Raw genomic sequence first — 20,518 nt, 5'->3', positions numbered from 1 at the left:
TTACATTTGAACAACTATAGATAAGTTATACTGAGTACAGAGTTTCAGAATTTATAGTGACTGTGATGAGGAATAAGAATGTTTTCAAAATTTATAACACATTGCAATGAACAAGGATGATGACATGGCAGCCTCACCATAAGAATGCATGAGTTGGGGCTCTAGGAAGTAGAACAGAAGAAGAAGGCATGGATTGTACACAGGTGAACTTGTTAAACAAGCAGTATTGTAGTGGAATTACACTGCTACACTTCAAAAATATGTGAGGCTCCTATGTTATCAACACTGTTCAATGTAATTTGTTTAAGATCTTTAGATTATTGGTTTCTCTGCTCAAGGACCACAATAAATTCCACAAGTCTATACATGGATCTGTTGATTTATGTACTACATGATGTGAAATTGTGAAAATCATCTGGAATGCCTCTTTAATTTCATATATTGCATGTCATGTTGGATTTTTTTTTTGTCTGAAATGGCAGCATTAAAATGTAGTACTCTGCAGCATGTTACTGTTTCCATTATGCTGCAAGCAATTGGACTGTATATTTTGCAAAAAGTTGTTCCCACCGTGTTTTATTGTAAGTGACAGGATTATGAATTATGACACATTCATCTGTGAATTTGTCATCTGTCAGGATGGTGTTAACACTGAGTGAAGTGAAATGGAGTTGTGCCCTTTTGCATCTTTTCCTTTAAAATGTGTAAAGTGCACATACTGAGGCACTCATCAATGACCTCTATTTGCATTGTTTTGGAGTTTCCCCATTGTTTTATTGTGTTTCATCCTCTCCGTTCACATATTGGTGAGCTGTAGATCTGCATCACGAAAGCTAAGACGATGCAGCCCTCCCGGGTTGTACAATGGAGACAGCTGTCTTGCACGTATATGCAGAACACCATGTTTGGCCTAATTAAAGGACAAGTTCACCTTCATAAACATAAGGATTGACTGAATGTAGCAATATTAGTAGAACACATCATTGAAAGTTCGAGGAAAATCGGACAATCCGTTCAAAAGTTATGAATTTTTGAAGTTTTTGTGCAGTTACCGCTGGATGAGAAGACTACTGCAGTGTATGAATGACTTAGATGTCACATGCGTACAACAATATAAGGAAAATAAAAAGAGAATTTCACAAAATTTCATCTTTTGAAAAAAAGTACACATTCCCTTGACTCGTTACCGACATATGTTATGGGTAATATTATTCCCCCTGCCTTTAGAAAGAGGCAAGTCAAGTGGTCTTTTATTATGCGAAAAAAAGTGAAAATATGTTGAATTTTCTTTACATTTTCTTTATACTGTTGTACGCATATGACTCACAAGCTTTAGTAGTCTCCTCATCCAGCGGTTCCAACACAAAAAATTTAAAAATTCATAACTTTTGCATCGATTGTCCAATTTTCCTCAAACTTTCACTGATATGTTCTACTTATATTGCTGCATTTTCTCAATCCTTATGTTTATGAAGGTGAACCTGCCCTTTAACATCATCTAGGCATCTACATTGCAGATCTAAGCTAGCTATTATGTCTTTCTGGACAGTAATGAATTATGATCAGAAGGGGAAAAGAAAGAGGAGAGACATTTGATGTTGCCTTGAACTGGCTTCAGATCAGATTTAGGTGCCTTTACCAAGCATTAAGCATTTGTAGGGTGCAGGTTCAAATTCTATACTGGTTTCTTCCTTTTGATATTGTCAGTTATGAAGCTGATCAAGCATGTTACATAACAGCGTAAAGAAATGAACACTGAAGAAAACTCTGTTGTATGACCCATCTTCCAGGAGTCAGTAGGCCACCCACTCTACCTCCTCTACCAAGCCCTAAAGATCCAGTGTGAGAAGGGTCCCGTGGATGCCATCACTGGCCAGTCCTTCCTCTCACTCAGCTTCGACAATCTTCTGACAGAGAGCAAGGAGTTCACTGCGTTGGTACGTAGACAGACATCTTTTTTATTCTTTGCCTCCCTCATTGGGTTTAGTAACCGGTTCCATGACATTTTCTCCTGCGACAATTGCTCCCATGAAATATCTACATGCTAGGCCAAACATAAATACTCCCCCACAAATATAACCCTAACCCTAATCCTAATTCTCTCATCAAACTAAACCAAAAAGCCCATCACAACCCTATTAAACCCTAACTTAAATTCCTTGGGGAAAATAAGACCAGAGCAATTGTTGCAGGAGCAAATTACGTGTTACCCAACTGACCATATCTCCCTCTCAATCTCTTTCTCTTGCTCTCACCTTTATCAATTTCTTATCTTTATTCTTATCTTCTTGTCTTTATATCCCCTCCCCTCCATTTCAGACTTCACTTTTTTTTCTTCTTTTTTTTTTCTTACTTTGCTTCACATTATAAATTGTAGGGTCTTCAAATAGAGTAACATCATCATGTCTGTAGTGCAAAAATGGAATGACCCATATGCAAGTCATTTTGTGCATGGCATCAGGCAGATGTCCATTGGGTTCACTGTTTTCCAAAATGGGTCCCACTGTTGCTTGTACCACGCTGAGTCTTCAAAACGTTCATCTGCGAATGGCAGTCCAAATTAGAGTAGGAAATGAACCCGATGAGATTGATTGAGACTCATTTGTCAAAATGATTGGAAAAACTTTCATTTTAATTCAGTAATTGTTCAGACATCGCAAAGCAAACTTTTCTAAAGTTTTCTTCCAAACTTATTTTGCTGAACATGTGTCACAAAGAATGTATGGCCATTTGTGGTCCAGAGAAGAATGTTTTGCTCTATTCTTTGTATGCATGTACAATCTGTATGGTTTGACCTCTAGGACGTGAATGAGAAGGTGGAGCTTGCATTCATCATGTTACCATGGTGACATGGTGCTTGCGTGTAAGTGTGTATGCTTGCATGTAAACCTATCAGGAATCATTTGTTTGATTGATAGGTCACTGTGATATGGCACAGCTTTCATGCTGATAGTTGAAGGGCAGATGCATTCCATTATCTGAACACATTGTAACACTAAACATGCCAAGACATGCTTCTCAGAAATATGATTACAAATTAATTCTTTTAATATCTTAGATCCTACTATGTCAAAGATTTATTCAAACCTTGTCCCGTGCCAGTAGGCATAAAGTAGACATGTTACTCAAGCCTCCATACATTCCTGGTGACTTCCAGCCAGTTTGAAATTAAGACGGTAGACATTTCACATTATTGTGATGCTAGGGCTCTATGCCTACCTCAAATGGTTTGTTTGTTGGTCACCACATGACATCAGTCTCATCAAGAGTCGATGGGTGCTCCTGGTAAATTGCTGAAGATAATTACAACCTTTTTGAAGTCTGTAATGAAATGAAAATAGATATGACATAAACCATGTCATCAGGAGAGAAGACACTATTTTTTTTTCCACATGATCAGTCAGCATATAGTCAAGAGTCACAGCCAGAAAAGGTACATGTAGTTTGAAGATTTGACCAGTTTCTCAGGGTGACACAAACTTTACCTTTCTGCCACAGAAACTGAACGTGGAGAGCGAGATCGGCACGGTGGAGGTGAGCGTGTTGGACGTGGACACCATCACTCAGGTCAAGAAGAAAATTCTGGATGCCATGTACCGGCAAAAACATACCAAGTTCCAACGAGCTGCTACAGACGTTGACCTTGGTCAGTTGAAAGGGCCCGATATGTCACATATCTTCGTTCCAATCCTTCTGTGATGAAGTTTTGTACTTTGAAAGGAATTTGATTTGTCCTGGGATGCATGCAACAAGCTCTAATGATATCTGACCATGAAATTAGCAGCCCAATGTGATGATCTTCATCTATAGTTTTTTACTTATCTATTTATTTAAGAGTGCAAAGACAGCTACATAATTGTAGATACATAATATGAAAGTACACCTTCACCTCATAGGACTAAGGCTGGTAGACGTAACTGTTTTTTGTTGAGGGTTGAGTTATTAATATTTTAATCAAATTTGTAACAGAGGTCATCAAAGACTTAATTTTTTTAAGTGGTAGTTGTACAGAGGACAGTTCAGAGTCGAATTTTGAGAATTAGTGCATTAAACCGTTGATGACTGCAGACAAATTTTTACTTTACTAATTGGCAATCAATTATCTTTTTACGAATGTGTTTAAATGAAAGATTTCCCAATAGGAATGTCTTTTATGTCTCTCCACCCGTAGTGATCAAATCTGGTAATGCAGGAGCACTGATCCTACGAGACAAGGACACCTCATCCCAGCCAAGCCTGGGATGGCTTCAACTCAACAGTCTCAGCCATTATGGGGTGAGCAAAAACTTAACTCTGGGAACCATCCCATCCTCTAGCAACCATCCATTACAATCACTTGAATCCAAAGTTGCCATCCCCCAACAACCAACCCTACAACCATTCCCTTCGACCACCATTTATAACCACCCTTATGACCACCTCTACAACCACCCCAACAACCATTCCATACAACCATCCTTACAACCATCCCTACAACCACCCCTACATCCATACCCTACAACCACCCATATATCTACTCATACAACCATCACCTACAACCTTCCTCTACAACCATCCTTACAATCATCCCTACAACCACTCCCACAACCACCCCTACAACCATTTCTACAACCACCCATATAACCACCACCTGCAACCACCACCTACAACCACCCATACAACCACCACCTACAACCACCCATACAACCACCACCTACAACTATCCCCTAAAAGCGCCCTTACAATCATAGCTACGAGCACCCCTACAACTATTGCTACAACCATCCATACAACTTCCCATACAATCACCACCTACAACCATCCGCGACAAGCACCCTTACAATCATCCCTACCAGCACCAATACAACCACCCATGCAACCATTTCCTATAACCACCCCTACAACCATTCTTACAACAATCTCCCGCACCTACACCTACAACCACCCCTACAACCAGCCCGATAACCACCCTCTACAACCACCCTCTTTAACCACCCTCTACAACCATCCCTACAACTATACCCTGCAACCATTCTTATAACAATCCCCTACAGCTACACCTACAACCACCCCTACAACCACCCACCAAAACCACCCCTTCAACCAGCCCCTACAGCCACCCCTACCACCATTCTCTCATGATTGCAGGATTATCAAATAACCATAGCTACCACCAATCCCCCCCCCCCCCGATAAAAAAAGAAATAGCATCCTATGTTACCTGCCATGTCTTTGAATCCTAACAAGATCATGCCAAACCCATCACCAAATATTATCCTTATACTGTCAGCATTGATGGATAAGTTTTCCATAGAAAACCAACCTCCGAGAAGTATCTTGCTAGAGTTCAAACATGTTGAGGACTGGCTGATTTTGCTACCACACGATTTTCCCATAGACACTTGCCCAAGTTTACTAGGGACTCGTCTTCAACGGGTTAAAGAACAAACTTCCCACAATCACCATCCAGTGACCATTTTCTTCAAACTTTCCTCTCCGAATCATCCTTCCAGGGCCAACTTTTCAAAATCATGTCCGGGAACCAACCTCACCGAACCATCCAGCTTAAACCTCCCTCCTGAGACCATTATTCAAAGACCATCCTCCTAGAACTCTTTCCTCCTGTTACTGGTATCGGGAAGTTTTTCCAAGACCAGCCATTGGCTGGACCCACATGAGGTGGACTGGTCCCAAATTAGTAATGAATACAACTTGCAAAGCATTTAAAGAGCCTGTAACTTTACGATCTCTAACACAACCCTTCTGCGATCTTACATGATTTGTAGTTATATAGATTTCCATATTCACTATGCCCTGTATTTGACACTTTAGGATATTGTGGCATCCAAGTGAACACCTCCATATGCACGCTCATCTAAACACGTCTCATCTTATGGAGTGCGCATAAATGCAAGGACACCCTCTAGTGTCTGGTAGTGTACACACAGCTCACCACGAGTCATTGCACTGATTTTTACTAGATAAACGACGGCGCCACTGTGACCCTGGTTACGAAACAGGAACAGCCCAATGCCGGGCCGATAGCGTACAATGGAGCAGCAGAGAATTTCTTCTGTGAGTATAATTCATCTCACGTGCCTTACCTTATGCCAATAGTCCCGAAGGCTCATCTCGGTAATAGAATAAAAAAGGAATTGGATGTGCAATGATAATATGGCCAGCTTAACGTGCCCAGAGATCTAAAAACTACACAAACTGAGAAATTTTATGTGAGTATTTTTTTGTCAGTTGTGTAGAATTATTTCAGTCAAAGGGATAAAATATCATTACATATTATAGGCAACAATAATTGCATGCTTTTATTGCAAAATGTGCATAAATTTCTGAATTGCAAAATTTTCTATTTTTACAGTATTAAGCATGAAATGTAGACCTTATTTGTTGACATGACTTAAAGCTGGTTCATAACCCATCAGCCATTTTGTGACAGTCTGTAGATTTAAACAATGGTAGGGCACCTGATTTAGGGAATCCCTCTGTAGGAATAGTAAAGAAAAATCCTTTGTGAGTTTGGTGCATGTGAGTAAAGTGTGAGTCATTTGTGGGAAGTTAGAATGAATTGTGCTTTCTTTTCCCTTCTAAAAGCTAATTGCTGTGTGAGCTTCATACTGCCTGTGTAATACTGTTGGTCTTTATTACCATTCATTCATTCGCAAGAAAATTGTATTTCTTAGATTTAACAGTTGTTGGGGGAGAGAGTCAAGTCATACTCTGTTATATTTCTTCTTCTTTTTTACACAACTTGAGCTCCTTTTTGATAGACTGCAAGTGACACTCAAGCCCAAAACTCTACAATTCATGTGATTGACAGGTTACCAGGTTTCTTTTGTTTCTACGTTTCATGACCAGTCATTCGTTGACATTTTTATTTGCTTGGAATGAATGAAATGATCATAATTGCATTGAATGTTCTGACATCACTTAGCCAAGTATTAGATGGTGACAGTTAGCCCACCTTCTCACATCAACAGTTTAGGGGAGTGATGCACTATTACAGAAATCACGTATTTAAATATTCTCAATTCTGCGTGAGAGTATAGAAGAAACCTTACTTCGTCTCTTCACTTCACTGAAAGATTTTGCATACTAACCCAAGGTATGGTGTGATCTGAAAACAGGTTGATTCTTTGCTTTTGTTGATTTGTGTGCTGTGTAGGGATGTGATTAGTAAAGCACAGTATCATTGCTCATGGAGATTTGAGTCTAATGGCAATACATTCTTTATTTCTATTTAATGATATGCATTGCTTTGTCTGATGTCATACTAAATTAGCATGTGCTCATATTATTTTTATTCCTTTATTTTATGTCATTTGCTGCAGCTCTGTTCCAAGAAAATAATCAAATAAAAGGTTCTGATTTCTTGCTAATAATTTGTGGTGCATAGGCCTACTAATCCCAATCATATTTAGATACATGTAAATATTGGTTTTAGAGTATAACCAATATTCTGGTGTTTGTTCTAATTCATGTCATGCATTACCATTTCTTTTCATCCATCATCACTGCATGCCTAAATTCAACACTCTGGCTACATCAGGTAGTTGTAGCTTTTAGAAACCAGAGCACCAGTCTAGTTTAATTCAATCATACTTAGCTAATTTGTTGATGAGATTTTCACTTAATCTTAGTATTATGCCATTTATACAGCATGATAGCACAGAGACTTTAAATCCCTTGATGGTTACACTGTAAAGAAAAACAGCACAAACAATGAAATTGATATCACAATCTCTAGAAAAGCTGACTAAACCAAGCTTTAATAATCATCTGCCAAACTCCAACAGTTTTGTGATGGTGTCAGACTGGGGTCTAGAGGAATAAAGTTTGTTTTTGTTTTAAATTGTTTCATTTATATGAATAAAATATTTGTCTTTCTATTGTCTGCAGTTTTATTATATATACAAGTTTCTAAATCTCTGGTATTCCATAAAGTCAAAACGATTCCAATGGGAAAAAGTCAACATATTTTGTATGCCCTTTTCTCTGAAGTCTACATCACAGCAAATGGTACATGGTATTCCTTTTGAATATACATTTACATTGCTAATTGAATATGGTTATGTAGTACTACAACATTTATGATTACATCATTACATTCATTTCTAAGAAGAAATATTTTGTAGTGTACTTGTATACTCACTGTACTCATTTACTCCAAAACAGAGGAAAACTGATGTATTCTCTCTGTCACAGTTATTCACAATGGTACAATGTACATGTACAAAACGTAGTCATGATGCATATTGCATAACCGTACGTTGTAGTACTGTTCTTACTAGATTTATGAAATGATTATTTTTTTCAACAACCATATATCGGTGCTATTTATTCTGAATTATATGTCTGTGTTGTTTAATGTGAACAGTATTGTCCATAGTCACTGTAGTACATGTTGGAGAATAGTTATCATTAAAACTCACATCATGTACACAGTAGCAATAGTTTGTGTATCATTTACAACGATAATACTGTGGTGATTTTGTGCTATAGTGTTTCAATTGATGTAATGTTGAAGAACAATGGAATGAGATAAAGGAGGAGAGTTTTTTAGCATGTCATATCTTGCTTATTTGTTCTCATTGGCACTATGGTTACTGATGCTTGTTCAGGGTAGTGAGGTCAAACTTTGATTATGTTTCTCCCTTTTATATGCCATGTTATGTTTTTGTTATTATACCAAGACAGTGAATGTGATAAAACAAGAAAGAAGAGAACATTTCGAGTTATCTGATGTTGTGGTTTTTATTCAGAATTTTCTGGAAAGTCATCAGTTCTTGAATTCAGAACAGCCTTCAGGAAAAAAGTGAAGGGATTGAAATGGAACTCCACTTCATGTTATTGCCAAATCAAATTGTCTAAAATTTATCAAAATCAGTTGAAGAAAAAGAATGCTACAATGTACAAAGACTATCCAACTTACACGTACTGTATACGGCATATACCGGTATTTAGCGAGTCTAAATTTTCACGAATCGGGACTTCCAACAATTTTGCGAGTGGGTAAATTTGCAATCGTGGAGTACCGTACTGAACGGAGAAATGTACATGTGTGCATGTGCGTCACATTCTTATCAGGATCAGAGTCGATATTTTTGCATGTCTTTAATTTTGCGAATAGCACTGACTCGCGAAATTCACAAAAAATAACAACCCTGCTAAATATTTGGTGTATACAGGACCCTTCTTTTTTTTTTTTTTTGGCAAAACAATAATGACTCACAGTCACATGCAAATTCAGTGACCGGTGAGGTCATATCCTCACGACTCTTATGTTAGTCTGTACAGAATGATATTACAAAATCATCGCTTCATTCAAAAAAATTGGCAGCTGTAGCCCTCTTCCCCTCTGAAAGTCATCACTATCAATATTTGTTCAATTCTAGAAGAATTGATGTAAAAGACATTATGTTTCCATCGTAAATTCATTCCAGAAAAGGTAATAACCAATGGGAGACTTGTGAGGTACTGACATCATCGCCTCATCTTAATGCCAATATATTGTTATACCCGATATTTCTGTTACACCAAAATCATTTTGAACAACCAAGTTTCCATAACTTTATCATTTCCAGTCTGGTTTAGATTTTTACCACTATGTGTGTTTGCTTTCTCTTTATTTATTGAAGTCAACCATAGACTGAGTTGAATTGAATTCAGTTTACAAAATCCATGTTGGTGCTGAGTGATGTTGTCATATTTCTCAAAATCACCTTCCATGGGTGGGAATACGGTAAATTTTGTGTCAAAAGTGTGCTTTTAGTGAACTTAATTTTCTTTGTCCTTCTCTCAAATTTCATATAGTGAATAACATACAATACTGATTATGAATCAAGTTTTCATGTTGTAAAATTGAAGTATGAAACAAATACAACAGAAATCTAAAATTTTGCTAGTTTATTGCACTTGACATGTCATCATCACATGTTCCAGTTTTGCCTGGGTAAGTGAAAATGTAAATATACACGTGTATTAAGGAATATGAAAATTTAGAGGTGTTCTATTTTGCATAACAGCCTATAGTACTCAAGAGTCCCAGCCACTTGCTAATAATCATGAGCCTGATGTGGAGCAGCAGGGTGATGTGAAAACCTACCATCTGGTGAGTCATACCTCATTCATATTCATTCCCTATCAAATTAGCATATTTACATTAAACTTTCCTCCAATCAAATGAAGTAAACCTTTACTGGCATATACAGCACACTCTTGTTATAATGACAGTGGTTATAGTAGAACTCAAAACAACAAAGAAAAAATTTAGATCCCAAAATTATTTTCAACTTTAAAACCAGAAATGTCTATGTGCATTTTAATTTCATGACTTTAGCAAGAGCTAAGATTCATGAAACTAAAATGCACTCTTAAGAGTTCTTTTCTACACTATTAATGCCAGTGGCAACTTACAAAAATTTCATGCTGCAAAAATATCTGACTGCACAGTATGTATCTTTTTATATACTTTATTGTTTGGCTATAACAAAATTTTGATATAATAAAAGAAAACTGCTGGTCCCAAGGACTTTGTTATAACAGAAGTTGCCTGTACTACTGTAAAAGGGGAATTTTCATGCTAGTTTTGCGCAACCAGAAACTAGAGCAAAAATAAAAGAACGCGAATATTTTTGCTTTCCCTTTGTTCCAATAGTTAATGTCTTGATTCCATAGAATTAAAAATATGCAAAACTCATCTTACCTGGCCAAGTGCAAAAATATCCACTTTTACAGTATAGGATTTAAAAACTGAGTGTGTCTTTGTCATTTTTTTTTTTAACACTTGGCGTGTGAATTTTGGATTTAATCAAATTTGTGGATGAGTGTGTTTGGTATGTGATCTGTAATCATTACTTTAAACTTCTATGTTGTAGAGTACATGGATGATAATGACTGTATTAAAGCATTCACAGTCTTGTTACATGTTGTGTTGTTACGTGAGTAGTTTTCTAAGTATAGTCTCTAAAGTTTTGCTATCTTGGAATGTGGTTTTCATGATTATCTTGACTCCACCCTTACTTTGGTTGATAAAGATAGATGCACTTGTTAGCTATCTCGTTAGTTCACTTTGAGCTGGAGCTGTTATTTCTGCAAGCTGAAACTGGTGACTAGAAAGCAACTTCTTGAAACTCACCTTGATCCCTTGTTTAAGACAAGAAAGTACATCAGTGCCTTTAATAGTAACTTTAAAGAGTTACCTTGTCATCTTTTTGTCCTGAACAAGGTGTCTGAACAAGTAGTAATGAGTTGCTTTCTCACATCTTTGTCCTGCACAAGCACCTAGTCAAACTTTAGCAACCCTCCTTCTTACCTTCTGGTCCTTAAAGCTAAGTGTCTTTTGAAATAAGTTTTTAACAAGTTGCCGTCTCGCGAGGAACACACCTTGATACTCAATGAAAATCTTACATTGAGTTTTTATTGCAACTGATTGACAAATTGCCCGACATTGTCATAAATAAGCACCAAATTAATCAGTGTTTAAGTTGTAGCCATGAATTTAAAAAAAAAAAGTTCATAAAGAAAAAAGTATGTATGCCCATGATATTTTTTTCTTTGTTCTCATGGCTAGTACTGAAACACTGATTAATTTGGTACTTCCTTACTTCGATGTAGGGCAATTTGTCAAGTAGTTGCAACACCTTGTTACTGCTTTTAAAAAATTTTAGTGTCTAATACACTAGAGTAAAAACCGAACAACAAATCAAGAAGACCTGTGTAAGTTTTTAAAAAATGACATACAAATTGTAATTTCACTGTTCTGCCTTGGACGTCACTGCCTGCTGGCTATTGCTGATGCAGTAATCCTCCTCCAGCCCCTTCTGTTATCACACTTAAAGTGCAAATACAGATGCAAATATTACAAATGCAAAATTTAATTCTCCTGCAATACAACATGAAATATGTCTCAAATACAACATTGATATACAATAATGGAATAGAGCATTTAAGAGATTTTGTGTTTTTGGTAGTGCCCCTATCAGTGCATGCCAAGGGTCCTATATGTATTTGACTGGTTTCATTAAGCAGGGTAACTGAAAATGTTTTCACCCAAACCAATGCCAAAATACATAATTCATATGTTCTGTTCGAAAAGGATACAAGAAACCAACAGGTAATGGAAATGGTTCTGTTTAATGCATTGTGGTTTGATTAACATAAGCAAGCGAAGGGCTTTTGCGGTTAATGGTCACTCATAGTCCTCTTATGTGCATTGATTATTTCTGTGAGTACATCGTTTGAATTATGTCTTACCCACCAGGTCCAAAATGACCGACGGTCACATGCTGTAAGTTGTTTTACAATACGGCATTGAACATGCAAAAGAAAGCAGCTAACATCAACAGCGTTAAAAAAAAATGCTGATGATGAATACAAAATTTATCATTCATTCATTTAAGTCCACCCGATAGTCATATTCCTTGCTGTTTCTCCTGCTTGGTTTGGGCATCTTGAAATGGATTGTGTATGATTCTAAACACTCACAAAGTTGGAATGTTGTGTCTTTGTTTCAAAATGACCAGCAGTCTACATCATGAAAATGTTTGTGTGTGGACAAAGTTCAGTATTTAGCCGACTTGAACGTTTGCGAATTTAAGCATGGTATGTAAAAGTTCAATATTTAGTGTGTGTTGTGGGTTTGCTTCCTGCAAATGTGAGTTTGAACCATTCATGCTCATCAGTTTTTCCATGTCAGTGCGGTTTGTGGGATTACAAATGCTTTTGATAATGCCAAAGAGATGTCGTCGCTGGTATGATGTTGATTGGTAGAGGTGAAGTCACATGACCTACTCTAGATTCATTTGAAATATTCTCAGTCACCACCATGAAAAAGGATCATCCCCATTTAGAGCACCCATTTGCAATATGGGAAAATCACTCCTGCAACAGAGCAGCCATTACTATCTTTGAAGTTAATGCTCCTTAAACAAGTGGGAGTAAAAGTCATTGTATAGAAGAATTTTCAAAATGAGTGAATGAATACATCTGAAAATAAAAATCACAATTTAAAGGGTAGATAAAATGTTCTGTAGAACCTCTGTAGGCAATGAAGTATGTTATGAGTCATTGCAGTATTTCATAGGTGAAAACAGAGTTGAATGGTAAACATGAGATTATGGCATAAGCCATCTCATAAAGCCGATTTTTTTTTTCTTGTACATCTTAAAAGGAGAGTGAAGATAACATGAATATATGCTAAGCATACTTTTTTAAAAGAAAGGTACTTTACCATAGATGCACATTCACAAAAAACAGACCTCATGCCCACTCATTCATACTTTTGCCTCACTTAAACAAAGTCAAAATATATCTCATATGGCAGGGCTCGACACTAACGGTGGCCCGGTGGCCCGGGGCCACCAAAAATGAAAGTCGGGCCACCAAATTTCAAAAAAGGGCAAATTTGGTGGCCCGCCTCGGGCCACCAAAATTTTTTGAAAAGTGTCATTTATTTATGTTAAGATGTTGCAACCCATGTGCCTGTCAATGAATATCTACAACGTTTGTATACTTAGTCTTTCCATTCAGCAGTTAAATTGTTTAAAGGATGGATGAAAAGGACTGAATTAGTGCCTGAGAGTGAGTGTTGCGAGTTTGATGAGGTTTATTTATGAGTAGATATGTCCAACTTCCAATTATTACTATGATGAAACTTAAATATTTGTGACTAATAAAAAAAAAAAAACAGGAATTCTAATGTTTTTTATTGTTTTGGGGGGGCCACCAAAATTTTCTCTCGGGCCACCATAAATTTGAAAGTGATGATTTTGGTGGTCCCATCGGGCCACCAAATAAAAAAGTTAGTGTGGAGCCCTGCATATGGATTAGTTGCTGAGGTATGACCCATTTATGGCAATACTCATGCCAATTCCACCTTCACTGGTGGAAAAAAAAGTGATTGTGTGCATTCTGTTTTGAATTGCATTTCATTTATTCACTTTCATTTTTCAACAAAAAATATGAATGTACAAAACGTATCATGCCAATAAAAAACAGTAAATATGTCAAAATATGATTTAATCAAAATATAATAACATGTAAGGCAAAGATGCAGGATGTTTATGTACATTATAATAATGTTGAAACTGGAGGGGAAGCTAGAATCAATACATAAACATGTTGCTTTATTTTTTTATGATGTATTGTGGTTGCCATCCTTCCTTGCCTTCTTTCCCTGGGCTGTCTCATGTTTGCTCTGTCTCATGTTCTATTTCATGGGAATGGTTCAGTGCTTCTGGTCACTTTAAAATTGAATTGCTGTTTAGTGCCATTAGTGTGCTCATCGTCTTCTTGAAAATCACGTCTTAGCAATAGTCTATGAATCGGTAACTGACATGGCTCATTTCATGGAGCATTATATTGTAATAGCCTGAGACCTCAACCTAGTCAATATTTAGTTTTCCATATTTTCTGAAAGATCATCATTCTAAAATTTGGGATCATAAAATGAATAGGAAATTATGAAAAATTATGAAAAATTATGTTTTTTAGCAGTTCTTCTCGAACATTATTTTTGTAGAATCTTGTGATTAGGTATGTCTTGCATTCTCCTTTTCATTTATTAAAAAAGCTTTTACACACATCTCCCTTTCAATTCGAATAACTTTTGAAAAGACGATGCTTCTGCTTTGAAAGTTGGTATTAGTCATGGGTAGAATGTGTTAATAGAGCATGCCAAATTACAGCCTAATCTTATAATTCACTGTTGTTGTTGCTTTACACCCTATTTTTTTTTCCCATTCCCAGGTTCCGTTCAATACACAGAGCACAGCTTAGGAGGATGAAGCATTTGAATAGACCTTAAAGGGGATGGCTAGTAACTGATCAGTGGGAATCAGTGGGAATTCTGGAAGATGATTGTTCCAATCCTTGTGGGATTCATTTAAGAGTACATTATATATCTATTGTTGTGTGAAAATCATTTGCTTCAGAATGGTCTCATATTCAAGTAATGTGCAGTTTAATGTTTCCAGGTTAGCGTGCCTGCTCAGTGACGGGGCATTAATCTGCACATTACTTGAATATGAGACCGTTTTGAAGCAAATAATTTTCACACAACAGTAGATATATAATGTACTCTTAAATGAATCCCACAAGGATTGGAACAATCATCCCTCAGCATTCCCACTGATTCCCTCTGATCGGTTACTAGCCATCCCCTTTAATAACAGCCTCTTTTCCCAGTATATACTTTTTGAGAGTTTGCACTTTCTTTCCATTATTTAGACCTGTCAGGAGAGTCCATTTGAATTGAGTTATACATCATTTTAAAGCTTAAAGTCTGCTCTTTCAGAATCTGCCCTAGAATTAAATTCCATGTCTCTTTTGTCGGTTTTGTGGTGAAGGGTCAAATATGATTGAAGGTGCTCTATGATATATACGTTTCACCCAAGCATTTCCTATTTCTCAAACTTTTACACATTGGGAGAAAGAGTACATCATAACTGGTGATATGGATCTTCATCAAATGATTGGCTGAGAGCTGTCACATGACCAGTCTTTTACTTTCCCAAAAGACCTAACTGTATACTTTCCATGCTCAGCTGCATTGCCAGTGTATTACAATGCATTGCAATTGTTTGTGTGTGTGCATTCCACTTTGTTCTGACCTGGGAATCTTGGAAAAAAATCTTGCAAAGACTACTTTATCCAAAGCAAATAGTGTATGTAACATGGTCAAGCATTAGTAAAATCATGTACCTTCTGTAACTTCTGAGCAGTTCAAAACAAACTCTGCTTTGACTCGTGTTTCTGACTGCTCCAGATTTATTATTTGGAGGATAATTCGTACTTATGCTCTCTGGGAGACACTTTTTCTTTTGTACGGTGAAACCTGTTGAGGACAGTTTAATTTTGCTACAGCACGCATTTCCCATAGATGCTTGCCCAAGTATACTTGGGATGCATCCTCAACGGGTTAAGAATGAGAGAACAGACTCGATGATGTCACAATGATCTTCTGTTAACAGGTTCAGAGTGCTGACCAGGAGGAGGAGGCTCAGAGTGGGGCGTGTTCAGACCTGAAGAGAGTGCTCTGTTTCCAGGGCAACCAGGAGAGACGCAAGATTCGGGAGATCTATCTACAGCGCCTTGTCTCTGTCAAGGTAGGAGGGTTGCTCTACGTGGAACTCAGACCACTGCAGGGTGGGGGGGGGGGGAGGCGGCTGGTTGAAACGCAAAAAGGTTTGGAGTAGATAACACGCCATATGATGGACTGTCAACTTGCAAAAAGTGAAGAGCATCCAAAATACTAGCACATCACTTATTGTTACCACTGCTGAGGAAGGTTATGTTTCTGTTCCTATTTGCTTGTTTGTCCGTGTGCAAAATAACACAAAAAGTTGGAAACAGATTCAGATGAAACTTGCAGGAAAGGTTGATAATGACACAAGGAACAGATGATTAAAATTTGGTTATGATCTGGGAACTTTTATGGATTTCATGAAGGATTTTAATAGTTTGGCACGTAGGATCAATGAACTAGGCAGTTCAAGCTGCGCATCTTTGACGTTTTCCTTCATGCACTAAAGTGCGTGCTCTAACTGCGAGGTGCGGCACACAACTGAGGGTTGATGATGTAACAAAAGGCTTCAATATTGGGAATTTGGGTAACTTTTAGCATGCATGCATAGGGTGGTGATCACATCTCTATGGAAGAACAAGATCATTGGTGAAAATTGACTGCTTGGCCACTTTGGCAGAGGTCTGCGCTCTCGGAGTGCTTCTCTTGTTGAATATGCTTTCTGTAGGGTATGATGGTGAATAGGAACATTTGGGGAGGTAGTGAATAAAATGAGCCCACAAAGTTAAGACTGTTAGTCTCAAGTTGACCAAACTGAAAGGGCATTAAATATTCATCCTTCTAACTTTCATGTGATCATATAAAGAATCATAAGGGACATATACTAAATTTTGTCTTTTGTCTGACAGTGCTATACAATATACTACTTGCCTCCTGACTGCCAAGAATACTGCATTGTAAAAACAATTTTCTGGTTGTGTCTGCCCAATACAGAATTCCATTCAGGACTTTGTTGAGGAAGCAATAAACGCCATGTTTACCATCAGGGAAGATGAGTATGTGAACACCATCAACAATGTCCCCTTTGCCCTTCGTTTCCTCTTCAAGTATTTTGACGAGGAGGCGAGTCGCTATGACAACAGTGCGGAGGTTGCGGGTACCTGGAAAAACAACAGGTTTGTGATCATTTGGCAGACAGAAACTCAATGTACAATGTTTAGATTTTCATATTTGTCTCTCACGTCTTTCTATACATCATAGTCTCTTTCAGGGTCTGTGCTGAAATAAGATGTGAACTGAATAACTGAAAAAGTATATCTTCTTGACATTATTAATTTGTTGATTACTTATATCCATTCTCAAATATACACGTGTAGCTGCATCAAAGAAAAGTAGCCCAGTAAAACTCAAGAATTTCCCATCTATGGTGAAATTAAGATGTACATACATCAGTCACAAAGGGATTAATCTCTTTAGAAATCTTATGCCTTTAGATGTTCAGTCATGAAATGATTTACTGGCAAATTTTGTTGTTCATATCTCTGTTTCTTCCCACTCAGCTTGCCACTGCGATTCTGGGCCACCATTCTTTCCCACCCTTCTTTTATTTTCAACATGCGCCAGTCGCAGACCGCTGATGCTTGTGTCATTGTACTCAATCAGATGCTTGACAATGCCTGCAAGAGTGTAGTCCCAAAGTTGAAAGCGGTAAGTTCTAACTGGTCTGTCCTCCTTCACAGACCCCCCCCCCTCCAATCCACTTCTCCTGGCTTATCCTACACTCAAAATTTCCTGAGCTATTCTCTGCTTATCTCACTTTCTATTGTGTGTCATAGCTTCTTCTTTTTTTTTCATTATTTGAATAATGTATTCAATATCTGGTAGATCATGGATGTAATATTGTCAGTAGTTTTGTAGAAAACTGCCACATTTCCCAGAAAGCACCAAGGGGACAAACTTATTTCTCTGCACTGTTGGGGTGTGGGCCGGGTGGACTGTAGCCACACTAGATACACAGGAGTTCGTTAGTGCAGGTGTTCATTAGCCATGCCTTGTTTTCAGTAGAACGTTCATGTCATTTTTCATTTATTTCCACTTTCATAATTGGTTTATAAAATTTGCTTTGAAAAACAAACAAACAAACAAAAATGCATGGTGTCAAATATGATAGTGGCGGAATCATGGGAAGCACAAATTAGGCTTATTATTCCTATTGCATAAACATCTGAAGTTAAGTTAGCTGTCACTTGAAAGTTGCAGCAGTGCAGGTGTTTCGAGCATCACTCTCTTCCCGTTGAAAGACATTTAACAGGGATGCTTTCCAAAGACCAAAGGATACACTATAAAACAAGTTTCAGGATTTGTCAAATGAGCAGCTGCCAGTCTGAGTCTCACATCATCAGTTTACAAAAGGCATTGTTCCCCCAAATATATGTATCTGTGGTGTGATACTTGAACATCCTGCTAGTAAGTAGATGATGTGCCGCAGAGATAACATAAAGTCAGGGAATGATTCAGTTTACAATTTTTTCCCAACAATTCCCAGGAATGTTGAGAAAAATTTCAAAGGTATGGTACTCACCTAGTAAAGCACAAATCCCCTGTTTATATCTACGTTATATCCTTGAAATACCTCCTTAAATCTTTTTCTCCATTATAGCAAAGTCAAGATGGGGAGAATATAGAGATTTATGATTACTATCACGTAGTGGTGAAGGTATAGTATTGAATACTTTTTTGAATATTTCAAGAAAAGCACAGTGTGAAGCAATCACTTTTTGTTTTAATGGCAGCCACATGAATTTATTTTGCTGTCAGTAGGGAATTACAATGCACAGAAGTCTTGTTTAGAGTTGCGTAAAATATTAAAGCTGTGATCTTACATGATGAACTGGTTACCAGTAACTGCCTCTTCCTGATGTTTCTTGCTGTTTTGTCCTGTCTGTATCTTTGTTTCCCTGATTGTTTGTGTGTCTGTGTGTCTGTGTCTGTGTGTTTATGTATCTGTGTGTTCTTCTGTGTGCTTTCATTACTTTACTTTTTTTCTTTTGTACTTTCAGTTAATTGAGGGGCCCACATCTCTACAAGCTTGTCTTTAATGTGGGCCTCTCCTTTTCAATCACACAATGATTTTGAATAAGTACAGTGGACTCCTGTTATATCGAAGTCCTCGATTCTAGCAGTTTTCTTTCGTTAAATCAAAATTTTGTTATAACGGAACAATAAACAATAAAAAGTACAGAGTGGATAACATTGTTGCCCAAATTTGCGACCCAAATTTTTTACTTCGTAGTAACCGGAATTTCGTTATAACCATGGCCATTATAAATGGAGTACACTGTACAGTGCACTCCTGTTGTAACAACCATGGTTGTAACAAAATTCTTCTTACAATGAAGTAAGAATTCATTTCCAAAAATTATCGTATTGTGTATATCTTTATATACTTAACTGTTCGGCTGTGACAAAATTTTGACATATACAAAGAAAACTGATGGTCCCTAGGACTTTGTTATAACAAGAGTCACCTGTAGTTTCATATAGGTTATGCACTAGCTGATTCTCTGTTCCACGTTCAAATGTATGTTTATACATTTTGTATTACATGGATTTGTTGTAAGTGTTTTATCTGAAGTAGAAATGAATTAAATTTGGATAAAATACATTCATGCTTGACATCCTAGAGTTGGGTCTTTATAACAGTATATAACAGGCCTTCATTTGCTTTTGATGACAAACCAAATAATCCTAATTCTGAAACGTATTGTCCAGAAAGATTCAGGTATATAGAACAATAACATAGCTTGTCCATCAGATGAGGCAGAAATCAAAATAGTACTATACTTGTCATTATCTTATTGCCTTTATTCAGGATTATGTCTTGGGAAAGCATAGAAAAATATAACACCATTTGCTTTCCTGTGCAAACCTGAAAAATAATATATGATACATACAATGAAATGAAATGGTAATGACTGACAAAACAAACAAACAGATGAAAGAATTGTCTTTCAGGTGGTAATTTTTATGATAGTTGCACATATGCCTTTCTATTGATAGTCACACATATTTCTTTCTAATTAAAGTCACATATTTCTATCCAATGAAAGCCATGCAACATTTCTTTCAAATGGTAATAATACACATATCTTTGTAATGAGAGTCACACATATTTCACTCTAATGATAGTTTACAAGTATTTCTCTCTAATGAAAGTCACATATCGTCGCTGGGGCGACAGACCTCGTATCTACAAAATGTCAAATGTTCAGGAAAGCCAAAAAACATGGCGGCCAAAGCACTATAGCGAATGGGATAGCCTTTCCTTTGACATACTGTGGTGGCTTCATTTTTGGAGTAAGACAGTTGGGATTTGGACAGGACATCACTTAACCCATTATTTCACTATTAATGCAAAAAAGTCATTTTCACCAAAATTGCAGATACAAGGTCTTGTCACCCCAGCGACGATATCATACTTCATTTTACTTATAGTCACACCAT

General features: G+C 37.2%; 1 protein-coding gene across 1 annotated transcript in view; it reads left to right on the top strand.

The window, feature by feature from the left end:
* Nucleotides 1–20,518, top strand: part of LOC139717150 (plexin-B1-like) — a 44,683-nt gene that overhangs the window by 15,394 nt on the left and 8,771 nt on the right. The window contains exons 15-23 of the mRNA XM_071628651.1: nucleotides 1,791–1,937; nucleotides 3,499–3,646; nucleotides 4,172–4,275; nucleotides 5,961–6,054; nucleotides 10,017–10,102; nucleotides 15,963–16,097; nucleotides 17,009–17,190; nucleotides 17,575–17,722; nucleotides 18,675–18,731. Of these exons, the coding sequence (XP_071484752.1) occupies nucleotides 1,791–1,937; nucleotides 3,499–3,646; nucleotides 4,172–4,275; nucleotides 5,961–6,054; nucleotides 10,017–10,102; nucleotides 15,963–16,097; nucleotides 17,009–17,190; nucleotides 17,575–17,722; nucleotides 18,675–18,731 (1,101 nt within the window). The remainder of the gene's footprint in view (nucleotides 1–1,790; nucleotides 1,938–3,498; nucleotides 3,647–4,171; nucleotides 4,276–5,960; nucleotides 6,055–10,016; nucleotides 10,103–15,962; nucleotides 16,098–17,008; nucleotides 17,191–17,574; nucleotides 17,723–18,674; nucleotides 18,732–20,518) is intronic.

Source organism: Diadema antillarum, unplaced genomic scaffold (genome assembly GCF_040938485.1).
Source record: "Diadema antillarum isolate AM-2024a unplaced genomic scaffold, OU_Dant_1.0 scf00000072, whole genome shotgun sequence".
Classification (NCBI taxonomy): Eukaryota; Metazoa; Echinodermata; class Echinoidea; order Diadematoida; family Diadematidae; genus Diadema; species Diadema antillarum.
Note: the sequence above shows the minus strand (reverse complement) of the source record. Positions and strands in the feature narration are given on the sequence as shown.